The 15,792-nt window shown below is 27.2% G+C and overlaps 1 protein-coding gene across 1 annotated transcript; it reads left to right on the top strand.

The window, feature by feature from the left end:
• The first annotated feature begins 11,552 nt into the window (after nucleotides 1-11,552).
• Nucleotides 11,553-15,274, top strand: LOC114399291 (long-chain-alcohol oxidase FAO2-like). The gene is made up of 3 exons (XM_028361455.1): nucleotides 11,553-11,831; nucleotides 12,063-12,335; nucleotides 13,333-15,274. Exons 1-3 carry the CDS (start codon nucleotides 11,613-11,615, stop codon nucleotides 15,073-15,075), a joined length of 2,235 nt encoding a protein of 744 aa, XP_028217256.1. The 5' UTR covers nucleotides 11,553-11,612; the 3' UTR covers nucleotides 15,076-15,274.
• Nucleotides 15,275-15,792: the final 518 nt, after the last annotated feature.

Raw genomic sequence — 15,792 nt, forward strand, 5'->3', positions numbered from 1 at the left:
CATTTTAGAATGACTGATGCCGAGATACGGAGATAGAATATCTAAGATCTTGGCTGTTAAAATTAACGAAACACCCAGCATATCGAAACCAACCATTGACATCTAGAATATTGTTTTTTGATAATAATTAAAATAACCCGCCCTTATTACGGTCATAAAAATTAATAGGAATTTTAGTGTGTAATATATGCTGTAAATATAATATAAAAAGTACTATTTCATATATATAACAATTTTTATAATCAGTTTCTCTAAGGTAATTAACATAATCAACTTATAGTACGGATCATAAAATTCAAAAAGAATTTTGGTGTACTATTCATTAAATGAAATATTAATTGATTTTAATAAATAAAAAATTGATGTATTCGTTGTTTCGATATTAAATCAATTAAATTTAAATATACTACTCATTAATATAATTAATTTTTGTAATAAATTCAACATTCGAATATTAAATCAATTAAATAGAAAATTTCTACTAATTAAATCTAGACTGATTTTAATCAATTTATGATTTCATTTTATATCTATAAATAATACACACTTTTATAAGTAAGAAAATAATTTTTTAGAAATAAGATTACTTCTTAAAATTTTATGTTATATACTAATTTATTTAAGCCTATTCCTTATTTTGGTTTTTCTTATTTTGTTTATATTTTTTTAATTTTATCTTTACGTCCCATATAAATCATTGTTGTTGTAAAAAAAATGGTGAAGAGGAAATTTGAAAAAATATAACTAAATGTACTTAGAGATTACTTGAACATAAGATGCTAAACTAAATATATTGTGATGTGAAATTCATTTTTATAAAATATATTTATTCCTTATTTTTTAAGTTTTAAATTAAATTTTTAAAATAATAAAAAATATTATCTCACACATAATTTTCTCATGCATCCCATGGATACCTGTACTGAGTGCATGGGTACCCGTACTGAGTACACTTACTCGTGTGATTGTGCTATAATAATCAATGATTGTTAAATAAGGATAAAAAATGATAGGAAAATTGAAAATATATTTTGATAATTTCTCATAAGTTTTTAATTAATTGTGTAGTTTGTATTCTTTATCTTATTTAGTAAGAAAATAATATTTTTATTATTTATTTTTAAGGTGTATGTGAGTTAATTTAGGTAAAATTTGATGAAATCTGTAATTCAATCTAATTAAATTTGAGTTGATTGGTTTGAAACGGTTTTTAAATAAAAAAAAATTAAAATTCAAATCAAACCAATCCATTTGTAATCGGATTGGGTCAACATTTAAATTTCCCTATTATTTCTTTAAATCCAATCTTTATAAGGTAATTTTTTTATTAAATAAAATAATCAATATATTACACATAATTATTGCATGTAGTCAAATAGTAAAAGAAAATATATGGAGAGGAACCGCATTGTTATTATCATCCTCACATAAACTAACATACTACGCTAAAAATATTCAAAAATTGAAGTATAATAAACAAGTTAAAGTACCACATTCACTGAGCTTGAAAACCAAAAAACTAGAACTATTATAATATAATTTGAAAATTCAATATTATTAAATAGTCAAATAAGTAATACAAATGAAACTTCAAGTATATTTAGAATAGTTTGAAACTAAATAAAAATAAAATTTTGAGAAATATATAGAATAGTTTGAAACTAAATAAAAATAAAACTTAAAGTTAAAATCCTAATTTCATGAAAATGACTTGAAATCTTGAGAATTAAGAAATGAAGAGACAGTTTATCTCTTAGTTACTTAGTATTTTTTATAATTTTTAAAATATATAAATAAATAATACTAACGATAATTTAACATAAAATAACAAATCATGTCAATAGGTTATGTATTGGTGTGACTCAACTAAAAACTCTACATATTTGAACAAGTTAGGTCAAGTTTGACTCAAACACACACAAAAAATATATACAACTCAAATTGTTTGAATTGATTTGAATTAATTCAGATTTACGAATACTCGGTTCCCATCAACATCACTATTTCTTTTAGTGTAAAAGACTAGGTCTTATATGCATTTTAGGATCCAATCAAAAATAGTTTTAGTTAAATTGGTAATTTTAATTTTGCTAACTTTAATTATTTAAAACTCTTATAAAATTTAAATATTTAACAATGTTCTAAATATCTATACAAACTAAAAAAAAATTGAGATTAAATAATTAAATTGGATTTACTAAATTTAATGATATTTTTTATAAATACTTTCTTAAAATTACAAATGTTACGGGTTAAATTAATAATTTTTGAATTTATTTATTTTAATTATTTATAATTATCATAAAAGCTTTTTAGAAGTTAAAACGTATAAAAAATATTATGAACGCTTTCTTGAAATTGAAAATATTTATGATTAAAATGTTATATTTAATTTAATTTCAATTTTTTGAAAATTATTATAAATGCTTTCTTAAATTTTCAAAAATTTGTAAAAATTATAAATATTTTCAAAATTATAAATTTTTTTATTATTTGCATTTGTTTTGTTACGATAGTTTGATTCGTTTATACAAACTTCTTTCATTTTAGGAGAGCATATTGTCAAAATTAATTTTATAGTTGTATTGATATCTAATCACCTTCAATCATCTTCTATTTTTTAATTAATAAATAATTTTTATATTATGAACCTTTGAATTGGTTCATTTATTTTCATTAATATATGAAATTAATAATATTATTAGTATAATTCTTTATATAATTTAAGAATTTCTCTCTCCAAATTTATCTGTGCGACCCGTGCATGCATAAGTATTATCATATATATATATATATATATATATTAATATTTATTTCCTCTAAAATTATTAAATAATATTATTTAATTCAATCAATTCATTTTAATAATTCTTATTTCATTAATTAATCATGGTACTATTAAGTGAGACATTTTTTATTCAGAAATAATTATAATTTAAATGATGTATGAGATTAAAAACATAATTCAAGATAGAATTAATTCATTAAATTTTAAATTGATTATTAAAGTTTTACATTATATATGATATTCAATTTATTTAATATATTATAATTATGGTAATTTTTTATTAACTACCATAATTTTCTATAATTTCAAAGTACAATTAATTTACGAATTATACATTCCTTTTTTGTGTTGCATAATTTTTTCTGACATTTATTATTTATTAATATTTAATATAATTATTCTATTAGTCTTTAATGTTATAAAACTCAATATTGTTAGTTAAAAATTTTGATACATTTTTCTAATACATGTATATAATTATTTATTAATATTTAATATTTTTATTTTGTTAGTATTTAATGTAATAAAATTTTATATTATTATTTTATAAAATGATACATTTTTTTCTAACACAGACATAAAATTATTCCTGTATACAAATTTTTTTAATTTGATACATATTTTCTTCTAAAAATATGTTTTTAAAATTATAAAAAATTTAATTTAAGTATTCTATTTAATATATTATTATTTAAAAAATTAAGCAAAAATTAATTTTAATCAATTTACAAATTATTAGTTATACTATTAATACTTAAATCAAATAAAAAATAAATTAAACTACATCACACCAATAATATATCCAAATAATTCTGTTATTTTTTATTACTATTTCTAATAGCTTGATCTTATTGTTTATAATATTTATATATATATATATATATAATAACTTTAACATAATTAATTAATTAATTAATTAAAAATTTTATTGTAAAAGAATGTTTGGATACGTTGGCAAATATTACTTTTTTATAGCAATTAATCATCAACAAAATTATTTGACATTTCGTACCAATAACATGATTATCAAAATAAAATAAAAAAATGAACAAAACAAATTTTTTTTTAAAAAAAGAACATACAATACACCATTAAAATGAAGAAAATCCTACCTAAGTTAATATTTTCAATAATAATAATTTTCTAGAACATGTATACATAAAAATATATCTAAATATTTATTAACATATTTACTCATTAACATAAATGTATTAAAATTTAAAATAAATAATTAAAAATTCAAAATAATATAAAATAATTATTTCTATAAATTATAAAATAAGTTTAATGCACGTTTAGTACACAGGATACTGAATTAGTTTCTATTAAAGTGAATGTAGTTGCTCCTAGGAGGGTGTCACATGATAACTAGTAACATTCAATGGTGTTAGGTGCTCAGTGGTTAGCTTCCTAGAATTGGAGGACTAGGAACCCCAATAGCAAAGGTGAGAAAAGAGATTGTATTTCTTGCTTGCTTCTGTTCAGTACATATTAAGTATATACAGATAGCATACAAAGGTGCTGTAATAGAGGTGCAGGAATGAAAATAACAAACATCACAAGCATATCCCTTCAATCTAATCCAGCCACCACTCCAACAGAATTGGTTCTTGGGCCTCTCATTCGTGCCTGTATTTGTAGTATCTTGTTCAGCCATTATTCTCTTCCAATCATCGTTGTGTGTTGTCTTAAAACATTGAGATAGTATTTGGTTTAATATAAATTTTAGTGTAATTGAGTAGAATGTTTCAAATATGGGTATGTGTCACGTACCGCTATATTGTATTTTAATTTAAATATTTATCTTTTTTATCTATTTTTATTTTCACACTTCTTTTTAAATCACGGTGCCTAAAGGTTGGCAATTGGAGACATGCGATGATTATTGATTCATACGAAGCTGATGTTGAATAAATTAAATTATGCTTTTTTGGTAGGAATGAATTAAAAGGGAATAATCGTTAAACTCTTTATTTATTGTCAATAAGTGAATGGATGTTTATTCATAGATATTATCATATTTTGTTTTTCTCTAAATCGATTCCATCAACCAAATGACCATTTTGGCAGGTGACAACTTGTAACATTCAATGGCTATTAATTACATCATCGTTGTGGGCTATCTTAAAATAGTTGTCAAATTGGGGGCATGCGATAATTGATACGAAGCTGATGCTGAATGAATTGAACCATGTGGGCAGGTTTCATGAATCACAGCAATTTTATAATTCATAATTAATTAATTAATTTCAACTACATATTATATTTATTATTTACATTAATTATTTATATTTATAAACTCAATATAAATGATTTAATTTGGTGAGTACTATCAACACAAAAACTTGATAAACGGAAATCCGGTTAATCCGTTAAGAAATAATGGGTTTGATAAACTAAAATTGTATTCTCTTCTCCTCCATCAAGAAATCTAAGATTTCAAGAGAAAAATTATAATTTGGTCGAGAAAAAACATAAAATAATAGTTTCTCAGACTCATCAATTCAGCTGTTTATCATAAATTCAGGTATTTTTTCACAACCCTTCCTGATAATCTAACGTTTCGGGTGATTATTAATATTTAATTAAGATCCCTAAAATATCAAACATTACACCCACAATTTATACGATACTCAATAGTGTAGATTTTTTTTTCGTCTGTGGCTACTTTTATTTTTAGAATACTAATATTTGGCGATACTCACAACGGTCCTTCATCAATATCAGAAGGGTTGGTTAAAGGTGTGGACTAGAAAATAAGGGCGGTAGAGGAGACCATACGCAATCGGATTTTGCAGAAGAATAGCCCTATATGTTTTTAGTCTCTGTTTGCATTCACGAGAGGGATAGAACAGATGAAGTTGAAATATATAGTTGTCATTTTTTGGATTGTTTATAATGATGAAATGAAATTTTATGAGAACTTATTTCTTATTATTTCTATCAAGACCTGTATTTTTTTTTTTTTGTTTCTTCTAGTTTTATTTATATTGTAGAGTTTTTTCTTCCCTCAAACTATGTGTATTCTCTGCAAGAGATAAGTCTATTCGAGTTCCGTATATAACACGAATACACAATGCATACTTAGAAATTAGAATTGAATTTGATTTTTTTTATTAAATTAGATTAATTGATTTCCAATTAATTCATGCACTCAGTAGTCATATGAAATAGATTTAACTAATTATATTACTATTTAGTAACCTTTTAAAAGAATTGAATTTTTTTTCTTATTTTAACATATTAATATCATAATTTTATTTCATTTTAGTCTCATCTAATTTTAATTTTATTGTGCTTCACTTCATTATCAAATATCTAAACTACAAATTTGGAAAAAGTGTTCGGTTTACTCTTCTTTTCATTTTTAAATGTCGGATTTTAAAAAAAATATATTTTTATTTATCTATCGTTTATAAAATTAAGATAGCACTAATTATTGTTTTATCAATAATATCTTTACTTCTTTTCTTATTTTTAATTAATTTATACATGTATTTATTATAGAGTGAAAAAAAGATAAAATAAAAAAATTTACAACTATTTTGTTAAAATCAAGAAAAATTATTGTATTTCTTAATTTCTATAAAATAATCTTTAAAAATATGTTAAAAAGCATGAAGATTTTCATTATTTGCTTAACCCCAACTAGACTGGCAGGTTTTTTGCATTAGACTATTAGAGCATTCTTTTTTCAAAATGCTCTGAATTTGTTTAATTTCTTAATTCATAGTACCTTTTTCTTAATGTGTTCTAAATTTTTGAATCAAGAAACTATTGAGGTGTCATCAGCAGTTGAGAACACAAATGATAATCATCAATTTGATTAAAATTCCAATTTTAATCTTAGTCATCAATTTCTTTTAATTATAATTTAACAATTGAAATCAATTCTTCTTATTTTTTATTTTAAAAGTTTTCATTTGAAACATCTTATATATTGAGAAAGAGAAAAGATCAAATTTTACTGGTATAATTTTGATAACCATTATACTATTTTTATAATTTAATATAAAATATGATTTTTATTTATCTAATTATGGAATTATATCTACGTTATCGTTTGTGTCAAAATTAAACAACAACGAAAAAGTATTTAAATGATCCATATTTTATTATATTTTAAAATATTTATATTATGTCAATTATAATTTAAATAAACAAGATATGTGATTTATGTGAAAAAAATTTCAATTCAATCCAATGATGAGTTTAACAATAGTAGATGCAGAGACATGTGGAGGATCAGACAGAGACTATGAAGAAACTCTCATGAGACATTAAAAATCTAAATTTTATAACTATATTTGAGTAATCAAAATTAAAACCCTTAGTCGCCATATACTCACGATTACTTAAAAAAATTATGTGCATTTTTTTAATCTTTACAATTCAATTATAATGAAAAAATTTATATTTTTATTTTCTCCATTTCTTAAAATAAGAAGAGTTTATATACATAAATTATTATAAAATCTCTCGTATTCATTTTCAATTCCTATCTATAAATAATATTTCCATGACTTGGATCTTAATAATTTTGATTTAAGTTTAAACAACTTTCTATCGATTGATTGTAAAATTGTCTTGTATTTTTTATTTGAGATTCAAATTTAAAATTTTAATTTAAGAAAATATATTTTTTTATCACTTTGATAACAAGCATTAATAAGAAAAAGTCTTAGCCTATTCGGATAAATTTCTCCATAGACATAAGACACTTCTACGAAAATAAATTAAAAAAAACAAAATAAATTTTTATATAAGTTAAAATAAGATAATACATAAACTAATTTTTAAAAATTATTTCATCTTCTTCTATTTATATCTTGTATAATATCTCTCTCAATTTCATACAATGTTTTGTATCCTGCGCCCCTCTTAATTACCAGCTATCTGAATAATCTTATTTAAGTTATGTTGGAAAAAAATAACTAAAAAATTAGTTGGAAGCGAAAAAATTAGTTGGTAGTCGACAAGATAATTTATTAAAGTATATAATTATTCAGGAAATTAGTTGTTGAAGTAGCTAAAAAATGTAAAATGACAGAAAAATCATAAAATAATGATTTATTTAAAAATAGTAACTAGAAAATTGGATAAATATATTGATGATAAAAATGGAAGAAAATAAAAAAAAAATTAAAGTTAGCGTTTTTTTAAAAAACACTAATACAAATAATATTTTTAAAAATGCTAGAAATTATTAAAAAACTTATTTACCAAAGAGTCAAATAAAGTTTTTAATTAGTAAAAAACTTAAAACTAATTGAAATAGGAATGACAAGCAAAAATATCTATAAGTGGGACGGGGTAATTACCCATGATATTAGGGTTGGGTAGGAGGCAAATATATATCCATAAATTTATTTAGGCATGGGTACTATATTACTCATCCTACCCCACAAGCGTGACTTGTAATTATTCACAATACTAGGGTGGGGTACAAGAGAGATATATACTCATAGATTTACATCATATATACACACACAAATTTGGTGTGAAAATAATACTTTTTTATATTATTATGCTTGTTTATTTTTTAATATTATGTGTGCATATTTTTAATGTTATGTTTAAATTATTTAAGAATGAATTTTTATTATAATTGTAATAATTGTTTTAATTATTTTTTTATTAATTTATTATTATGATTAATCTTATACATAAGTAAAGTGAAAATTATGAGTGCAAGCATGAATATATAAGTATTTAACAGGTATGAGAATAATAGTTATAATTGTTACTTGGACATAAGATTGGATATGATATTATTTTTAAATATGCGTATAGGAACTAATATTATAAAATTTTATTCAGACCTAATTCATTATCATCCCTAAACTGAAATGTTTTACTAACTTAAATTGAAAAATAGATATTGCATTTTAACAACAAAAAAATAATTTTTAAAAGTAGAAATCCAAACGCATATTAAATTTTGCCATGTTTTTTTTTTCTCCCATTCAAGTAGCACATTTATTAATTCTGTAGTGTAGACAATGAGCTTCATGCCTCTGGAGTAGTTTGTTCGCATTTATTATCTTTACCTTTCCATGTTTAAACCTTCAAATATAATGAAAATCATTAAATATTCACAATGATTCAATTTAATAATTTTGAAGTAAATTATAATTTTGTCTAAAAATAAGAACTTAATTATAATATACTGACATTATAAAGATAATTTTATTCTATCATATTATGTATGATCAGATATATTAAAATTGTCGATCATTTTAAAAGTCACATCTAAAATAATTTTTAATAAGTTGAGAGTAAAGTTTTTTTTATATTAATAGTGCATTAAAATTAAACTCTAAAAATAATATATTTACTTATATGTTTAATATTTTGGTTTTAAATAATGACTACTGTGATATTAGTTCTCAAACAAAACGACAACGTCACTGAAATCTTATTGCACCAAAACGACGGGTTGAAATGGCAAGTTGGCAACTAATAAGGTTAGTGGTTTGGCTAATTGGCTTTCTTTGATTTGATATTGTAAACTTTCTCTCTTTAAAATATTATTTTGAAAATAATTATTATTTAAAAGTTTAGTTTATTTAATATTATTTATTTTCAAATTAAATGATATTTTTAAATTTTAGTTTACTTTTTACTATGGTATCTTTTACTTTATCTTTCAATGTACTCATTAAGCAGAATTATTAAGGAAATGAAAAGATGATATAGCTATAAAAAAATTGGGTTCACCGGGTTATTTTTTTTTTATTTTATTTTATAAAAGGGGTTAACGAATTTGGTAGAACTTTTTTGTTTCTTGTAACGGAGTGTACTTGCAAAAATATCCTATTACTTAAATTAAGATGTGGAAGTATACAAGTATCAAAAAGTAGGTTGAATTTTAAATGAGATTATCTGAAACTTAGATAAAATTAGATGATAAGATCTTAATTTTCCTTTTAAGACATGGTAAACAACGAAATATATAATTTTATTTATTTATTCTCTAATAATATATAATATCCGATTTTAGGGGTATCTCTATCTTTCTGCTAAAAGAGAGTTTTTCTTTTAACTTAATTAATTAAATCTACTAGATTCTTTAAATCCGAGTAGTCTAATCGGTTGGCTATGAGTATAGAAGCTTGTCGAGTCCGAGTAGTACAAAACTTATAATTTGTTTCTTTGAGAGGACATTTGGTAGTTGATAATTGTTGTGCATGCTTAGTTTTTGTACTTAATTTGTACAATAATTATCTTAATTTTTCACATTTATTACTTAGTTTGATCTCAATAAGTTAGAATTTAGTGTTCTTTTATACTTTTAGCTTAATGAAGTTAATTTTAGGGAATTTATTAGCTTTAGTAGTGTTTTGTAGAGTTTTGGGCATCAACAAGAAAGGAAGAAATTTGGGGGTTGATGAAGAAGTGTGCTTGCATGAGCTTAGCTTGTCAGAGACAGTTTCAAAGATCACATGGCAAACATCTCCAAGCTGTTAGGAGTAAATGTGAAGTTTCATGCACGCTCAACGCGTTGAGCTAACTATTTCAGCTAATTTGGGTTAAGTGCACATCTTAGGCTTAAAACGCAGTCACTTAACCAAGTGTTGCTTGTGTGTGCTTAGTGCGAAAGCTAGGCTAAGTGCACAAGCCTTTATGAGAAAAGTGATCGGGAATTTCTTAAGAATGGAATTTTAAAAGGGATTGTTGTTTTCATTGGTGAAATATTTTTTAGGGCTTTTGGGTATTTTTTTCTCCACTAAGAACACCTTGGGCACCTTTGTTCTTCACCTTTCTTGTGATTTCTTCTTGTTTGGGTCTCTCATAGTTATGAAAGGCTAATTTAACCATTGTTGGGGTATGGTTACCAAAAACTTTGGGATGTAACTATCTTTCATATCCAATTAATGTTATTTAAACATGATTGCTTCCTTTTTATGTTTTTTGTCTTGTTATGGTTTGATCACTCATGTACATGTATGTTGTAGTATAATGATCGTTGGAAAATGTCTTTACACTGAGAACTGAAAGAGACTTTTAATTAACTCATTTCTAGGCATGAAATGGTGTTGATTAACCTCTTTCAACAAATCTTTGCTCTTAATCAAATCACTTGATTTAACTTTCTAAAGGATTAGGAGTAGAATCAAGCAATTAAAATTTTTTTCATATGAGAAATAATTGTTAGAGTAGATTAGTTGGTTAAAGTATTTGTAAGAGTTATTTTGAATGAGTTTTTTAGGAGACTAGAGTCATATTTTGTCTTTTTTTTTTCTTTGCTATAAGTAATATGTTTTATCCTAATCCTATATACTGAACCATTCTTTAATTAGTTAGTATTTTCAAATATATTTTACACGTAACCGATCATCAATAACTTTTCACACGATTCTTTTATCGTGGAGCAAAATAATCAACCTCATTGTCATTCATCGCATCCCCTGTCTGGTTCCTCTATGCAATTCCCTCCCTTTCGTTCCTAGGAATCAAACACTGACACTGACCACGATGGTCCCAAAGTCTTTGCTTCTCATCAATCATGGTTAAGAAATCACAATCAACCACATTTTCCCACATTCTTCAATTCCACAAAGAAGACCTAGCCTTCCACAGTTCCATTGTCTGTTCTCTTGTTCTTCCCATCCAATTACCTCTCTCAGTTTCCCATCTGAAAAAGACAAGCACGTAACGGAAACTGGGCCAAGCAAATTTATTGGGCCACCTCATACTCTCTCCTCAGTTTCTGATCCACTTAGGCCTATAAAAAGGCAAAGTTTGTAACAACTTGTGCAAGTACAACTCACATACATTAAAAATATACTGATAAAGATAGAATAAGAGAGAGAGAGAGAGAATGGAAGGGAGAGAGAGTTGTCACCCATTGCTGAGAGGAGGTAGGAGAAGAGAGGAGAAAGGTTACAACCATGGCTTATCCACCACTCAGATGCATGTCATGGCTGCCATATGTGATGCCCTCATTCCTTCCCTCCCACTCAACAAGGACACTTCACAAGACCAAGCTCTCTCAGACTTCTACAATACCTCTGCTTCTCAGCTCCCTTTTCCTGATGAGGTAATATATTCTTTTTTTTTTTTATGATTCCAGGTTTACAAGTAATTATTATTATATAATCTAGGACTATGTCACGTGTTAGTTAAAGATTTACTAAGACTATAGAAACATAGTAATTCAAGACCATAGGATAATTTTGGAAGGTTTATCTTCTTTGATTTGACTGTTTGTATTTTGATAATTGTATCTCTATTAAGTTGTTTATTTTTTTTCTTTGAATATGAAAATTAGGCTGCAGAGCTGTTGTACAAGAGGACTGTGCCAGAAGCGGTGTCGTTGGTGAGTTGGGTTCTGTGGATACTGTCTTTCAGATTGGGGACACTGTTGCTCTGTGGAAGACTTTCCTTGGACTGGAAGTGGCCTTTCATTCGCAAGTTCTCTGAGATTTCCTTGGAGAAGAGAGAACAAATTTTCAGGAACTGGACCAGGGAAAAGAGTTGGGTAGCCTTACGGGTAGTGTTTGTGCTCATCAAACTCTTTTGCTTCTATAATTTCTTCTCAAGGGTAAGGTTCTTCATCATTTTTAGCAAGCTTGAATTCAGTATATGGTTGAGTTCAAATTGCAGAGGAGTACTATTTTTTGCATCTTTCAATTTTATAGTAGGCATTGCTGTATATCATATATGTACTATTTTTTTTTTTATCAAGCTATCTACCACATTTAATAATCGAACTTGTTTGCTTCTATAATTTCTTCTCAATGGTAAGGTTCTTCGCCAGTTTTAATAAGCTTGAATTCAGTACATGGTTGACTTCAAATTTCAGAGGTGTATTTTTGCATCTTTCATATTAGGCCTTGCTGTATATGTATTATTTTTTTTTTAAATAAAGCTATCCACCACATTTAATGATATGATAAATTGGGAAATACGGGCACACATGGTTTTGGTAAAAGGAAGGACCCCATGATGGCGTACTTACTTGAAAAACTATCTCTGTTTGTCTGCTTGACAAATATAGATAGAGTGATAGACCCGCTGAGATATGTTCAAAAGTTTGACTAATGACTTGAATATATGAAAGGACTAATAAAGAATAAACTGAACCAATACCAAAAAAGAGAGAGAATAAACTGTACCTACTAAAAACTAGTCAGACAGGTTTCGATTTTTTTAAATAAAAAGAATTTACTCAGACAACGCCATTTTAAAATACTTTTTCAAGCGGCTAAATAACATTGTTGTAAATAATGTCATGTGTGAACTTAATTTTGAACGTAATTATAATGGTACAAACTTGTGAATGGAATGTCTATTACTGATAGTGTGTAATGTTATTATATAATTTGAGTATAAGTGAATATCACTTTACTAGTTCGACTACTATTAGATTAGTAAACCGTGAATTAGTATATTCATTAAGTCAATGATTTTAAAAATATTCTACTTTACAGGTGATGATCTCAAACATGCAAATTTAATTTCTTATATATCTCATTCCTAAACCATTTTCTTGCTTGTTTACTTTTGGCCTTTTTTATATCACTCTCTAAATGTTGCAGACTGATGCAAATGGGCAAAATCCCACATGGAAAGCAATTGGATACCAAGTGGACACCAAGGAGAAGTTGATCAGAAAGGAGAGGCCTTTGGAAAAGGGATTAATAGAAACAATGTATGAAACTGATTCTACTTTGATCCAATCCCTCACTGAAAAAGGCCTTGAAGTCACTGAAGATAAAAGGCAGAACCTGTACAAGGTCAAATGTGATGTTGTGATTGTGGGGTCTGGTTGTGGTGGAGGAGTTGCAGCTGCAGTTCTTGCAAATTCTGGTCATAAAGTAGTAGTCCTTGAGAAAGGAGAGTATTTTGTTTCACATGATTATTCTTCCCTTGAAGGTCCATCCATGGATGAACAATACGAATCCGGCGGCATTATGCCGAGTCTTGATGGGAAGATGATGATCCTGGCTGGCTCAACAGTTGGTGGAGGCTCTGCTGTAAACTGGTCTGCAAGCATCAGAACACCTGATTCTGTTCTGAGGGAATGGTCTAAAAAATATAAAATTCCACTCTTTGGTAGCTCCGATTACCAATCTGCGATGGACTCGGTGTGCAGAAGGATTGGTGTAACAGAGAAGTGCAAGAAGGAAAGCTTTCAGAACCAAATTCTCATACAAGGATGTGAGAAAATGGGCTTGAAAGTAGAGTCTGTGGCTATAAATTCCTCAGCAGATCACTATTGTGGTTCATGCTGTTATGGTTGCAGAACAGGAGATAAGAAGGGAACTGACTCCACTTGGTTGGTTGATTCTGTAGGCAATGGTGCAGTGATCCTCACTGGATGTAAAGCTGAGAGATTCATACTTGAAAATGGAAAGAATGGAATGAAGAAAAAGAAGTGCTTAGGAGTGATTGCTGCAGCAAGTTGGAGGAGTAAGGTAACAAAGAAACTCCAAATTGAATCCAAGGTAACCATCTCAGCATGTGGCTCTCTCAACACTCCTCCTCTAATGATTTCTAGTGGACTAAAAAATCCAAACATTGGAAGGAATCTCCATCTCCACCCTGTCCAATTTGCATGGGGTTACTTCCCAGAAGACATGACAACAAACTTCAGCGGCAACAACTACGAGGGGGGTATCATAACTTCGATCCACAAGGAATATGCAGAGGATTCCACCCCAAGGTTCATCATAGAAACACCTTCTCTAGGACCAGGATCTTTTTCGGCGTTTGTTCCGTGGCTTTCAGGGCAGGACATGAAAGACAGAATGGCCAAGTACGCAAGAACTGCCAACATTTTCGCATTGATACGAGACCAGGGATCAGGAGAAGTGAAGGCTGAAGGGAGAGTGACTTACAGACTTGACAAAGAAGACAAAGAAAGCCTTAGAGTTGGACTGAGGAAGGCATTGAGGATTTTGGTTGCAGCAGGTGCTATGGAAGTGGGAACATACAGAAGTGATGGCCAAAGAATCAAGTGTAAGGGGATGAAGGAGGAAGATTTGGAGGAGTTTCTTGACACTGTGACAATAGTTGGGGGTCCAAGGTCAAGGAATGAAGTGTGGACAGTGTTTACCACTGCACATCAGATGTCAAGTTGTAGAATGGGTGCCTCTGAAGAAGAAGGTGCACTCGATGAGAATGGTGAGACTTGGGAAGCAGAAGGCTTGTATGTGTGTGATGGGAGTGTTTTGCCTAGTGCAGTTGGTGTCAACCCCATGGTAACCATTCAGTCTACATCTTACTGTATTGCCAGTAAGATTGCAGAATCACTTGGCAAAGCATCAACATATAGTTAAGTTGTATTGTTTCAATCTAAGTTTCATAAAAATAAAAATAAATGTACATGTGCTTCATCTCTTTAGTTTTGTTTAAATTCAGCATTTTGACCCGGCTATAACGGTATTGTTAGTGGTAGTTAATGAATTTCCATGTAACTTTGTTATTGTATGCTATGGAGGACTTTGTAATAAAATGTTATTTATCCTGTGTTTCTTAGTTCTATAGAAAAAGATGGATGACTCGACGCCTGGTTGAGCTTGACGTTTCCAATATCATGCCAGCTTTTATTGTATGGCTAGCATCGGCACTCACAACAACCACATGCTAGATTCCTTGCTAGATTTCTATGGATAAATTATGAACTTTTAGTGCCCCAAACCAGCCAAAATATATAATATGACGTTTGTGATACATTAAATTTGTAATAAACAAATATATATAAAAAATTGTAATAGCAAATACTCTATCTATTTGTCTATTTATAAATTGAAGACAACATTAATTATTTTTTAGTGATGTCCTTAGTTTACTTATCATAAGTAAGAGAAACAATAATGAATATCACATTGAGGAGTTAAAAATAGTTTTAATATAAAAAAATATTATTTATGCTTTTTTTAAAAAAATTTATATAATTCTAAATCATATTTTGGATAAATGAAAAGAAAAAATTCTAAATTTTTCTATAGTGTCTTCCTATTAATATAATTCTCTTGCTAAATATAGAAAGTAAA

The sequence above is a fragment of the Glycine soja genome, chromosome 19 (genome assembly GCF_004193775.1).
Source record: "Glycine soja cultivar W05 chromosome 19, ASM419377v2, whole genome shotgun sequence".
NCBI classification, from domain to species: domain Eukaryota; kingdom Viridiplantae; phylum Streptophyta; class Magnoliopsida; order Fabales; family Fabaceae; genus Glycine; species Glycine soja.

What these genes read in the sequence shown, in the direction of transcription:
- LOC114399291 (XM_028361455.1), top strand. Translation starts at nt 11,613, where the DNA reads ATGGAAGGGAGAGAGAGTTGTCACCCATTGCTGAGAGGAGGTAGGAGA. An exon ending in AGCTCCCTTTTCCTGATGAG is followed by an intron (nt 11,832 to 12,062) that starts GTAATATATTCT and finishes TATGAAAATTAG; the next exon opens with GCTGCAGAGCTGTTGTACAA. An exon ending in TCTATAATTTCTTCTCAAGG is followed by an intron (nt 12,336 to 13,332) that starts GTAAGGTTCTTC and finishes TAAATGTTGCAG; the next exon opens with ACTGATGCAAATGGGCAAAA.